Raw genomic sequence first — 2,837 nt, forward strand, 5'->3', positions numbered from 1 at the left:
GCCACCTGGGAGAGGAATTTTGTGGGGATAACTGTGAGCTCACAGCAGAGTGAGCCTCCCAGGCCAGGCCTAAGGGCTGGATGGTGCAGGGCAGGGCCGCTGGACCCGGGCCTCCAAGAAGCCCCTGGAACAGAGCCTTGAACAGGCATCTCCGGAAGAGGCTGGGCGTCAGTGCTGACTGTGTCCCTATGGGCTAAGAGGATGGGCCCGTGGTTCTAGCCCATAACCAAGGCCCCAAATCAGGTGGAGGGCAGGGCAGGAGAGGAGCGCAGGCCTCAGGGAACCTCGAGATGGCTCCGGCAGGGTCACATGACCCCAGCTCTAGTACCCAATTGCACCCTGGAGCCAATGGACAGATGCCAGGGAGCCGCACACAGGGGCCGCCAGGGGTCCCCGCTTGCACCCTGTGGGAGACATCTGAGTGCCCTTCATAGGTGGCCCGGGATGGCAGCAAGGCAAAGGGTCCCCAGGGACCCAGACTCCCCAGCACCCTGCCCACTCTCGCCCCAGCCATGTAGCTGCAGGGCTGCACCCCTTCCCCCCGCCCAAGGATGAGTCACTCCAGAGCCTTCCCCCCACCCCCTCCGCTGTGTTTGCTCCTCAGGGTCACAGCAGACTCCTGGATCTCAAGGACAGCCAAGGTGGGGGAAGGCCCTCTGGGAGGGTGGGTGGTGACCTAGGGCAGGCCACACACAGGAGCCCTAGAGTTACCCTCTGTCCCCCTACCCAGCTCTAGCATTGCATGGGGGCTCGTGTCGGGGAGGGGGCTCTTCCTGAAGCCACCTAATTAGTGCTTGTCACCGCTCAAGTGGGCCACCCACAAGACGGGGCTATTTCCAACTGCAGCAGGTGCCACCCACCACCCCCGCCCAACACCGCAGGCCCAGAAGATGCTTTCCCAAGGTCTAGGGGTGGGCGGCCCAGCAGAGTGGAACATCCTGCCTCCCGCTCTGCCGGGAATGGCAAGGGCAGGGCGCCTGTGCGCCGGCCCGGGGCTGGCCCACCTGACCGGGCCAAGGGCCCGAGCCCAGCCAGCGCGCTGAGGCTCGAGGAGCTGGGGGAGCTGGGAGAAAGGGGCCCAGCCCTTCCCCCTCAGCCTGCACCCCGCTCCCACCTCCCAAATAAGCACAGGAGACGGTGGTCGTGGTCTAAGAACAATGGACATTCAGACGCAGGTGCCCGGCTCATGCCTGACCCACGCTGCGCCAGGGGGAGCAGAGCAGACAGGGGTGGGGAGTGGGCGCTGCAGGGGCCCCCGTCAGGGCCTGGGGGTGCTGGCCGCCGCTGGGGGTGGGGGGTTAGCCACAGTGACTCCAGAAATGCCAGGTCCAGGGTGGTCAGTCAGGGGCTCGTGGGGACCAGGCTGGCCACACCCTCTCGGCACCCAGCATTGCCAGGCGGTCAGCACAGGAAGCAAGCTTGGCCAGGGTGCCTAGGTCTGCCAGGGACGGGCAAGGCCAGCCTTCAGTCCACAGCGGGTGAGTGGGCAGCGGCGCTGCGGGCAGATTCTGGGCTCCTGGTCCCCAGCACAGGGGGGGCTGGGTGGTGCTGTCCATTGTGCTGTGGCTGAGGCTCGGGATGGAGACCACAGTGGAAGGTGCAGCTCGGCAAGGCCGACACCTGATCTGCCCTGGGATCCAACGCTGCCCTTTCGGACCAGGCCCCCTCTTCCCAGCCACTCGCCCCCGCTCGCCACAAACAGTCTTCCTCAGAGGCAGCACTTGAGGACACCCAGCCCTGGAGAACTGCCAGCTTCTCCCAAGGTCAGAGGACACTCACCCCCGGAGCAGCTGGACAGCAGGCCCCGCTTGCTGAGCTGCAAGTGGCTCCTAGCTTGTCAGACACCCACGTAGGGACACACCACAGGACACTGCTTACCGACTCTCCTGCAAAGCTTGAAGTAGGGGGGGGTCCCAGGGAGAATCTGGCCAAAAGCACACAGAGCCGGCCAGTCTCAGCGTCACAGACCCCCTTGGACAGCACAGGACAGGTGGTTGGCACGGCAGTGGGCCCGAGATACTAAGGCACGAAGCTAACCTAAGCCCACTGGGGTGGGGCGGAGACAGGACAAGCTCCAGGGGGCCTCCCGCCGGCAAAGCGCAGTGACAGAGCGATGACGACAGCCTGGTTTTTCCAACTCGGCACAGGCTGGAGGTGAAGGGTGACGACACGGGGTGCCAATGGCTCTTGCGAGAAGGGGCTCTATGTCCTGGCGGCCCCTATAACGGCCTCTGGGGGGCAGGAAGAGCCCTGGATGCCGCTGGCACCTCTGTCCAGGGCCAAGGGCCAGTCCCGAGCTGGATTCCGGGAGGCGGATGCCCTGCTGAGAAGGTGGTGCGACGAATCCATGGCCCTGGCGCGGCTGCCGGTGCCCGATCCATCCCGTGCCGGCCCTGCGTGAAGATCCGAAGGAGGGCGCAGGAATGAGAAGCGGCGTGGCCGGAGGGCCCTGGAGCCTCCCGCGCGTGTGTCGCAGACAGAGCCCCGGCGGGCGGCCGTCTGGAGCTTCAGGGCTGCCTGCGGAGGCCGGGGCGCCCGAAGGCCGGGTGCATGAGGTTCTCGGTGATGTAGGCCACGAGCAGGCAGATGACCACGAGCATGACGCAGATGGAGCCGCCCACCGCCGTCATGGCCACCACGATCTCCCGCATGCCCGCAGGCTCGGCGGCGAACTCCACGCACTCCGTGGGCCCGGGGGACTCTAGGGCGGCGGCGGCGGGCTCGGCGCGCAGCGGCAGCAGCTGCAGGCACAGCCGGTAGCGCACGCCGTCGTGCACGTCGGGCAGCAAGTAGTCGCGGCAGGAGGCGCCGAGCAGCACGCGCTCGCACGGGAAGCG

General features: G+C 66.7%; 1 protein-coding gene across 1 annotated transcript in view; it reads right to left on the minus strand.

The window, feature by feature from the left end:
• Positions 1 to 1,141: 1,141 nt before the first annotated feature.
• Positions 1,142 to 2,837, minus strand: part of FNDC10 (fibronectin type III domain containing 10) — a 5,252-nt gene continuing 3,556 nt past the window's right edge. The window contains exon 2 of the mRNA XM_011377335.1: positions 1,142 to 2,837. Coding sequence (XP_011375637.1) covers positions 2,508 to 2,837 — 330 coding nt within the window. The 3' untranslated portion in view covers positions 1,142 to 2,507.

Source organism: Pteropus vampyrus, unplaced genomic scaffold (genome assembly GCF_000151845.1).
Source record: "Pteropus vampyrus isolate Shadow unplaced genomic scaffold, Pvam_2.0 Scaffold309, whole genome shotgun sequence".
Classification (NCBI taxonomy): Eukaryota; Metazoa; Chordata; class Mammalia; order Chiroptera; family Pteropodidae; genus Pteropus; species Pteropus vampyrus.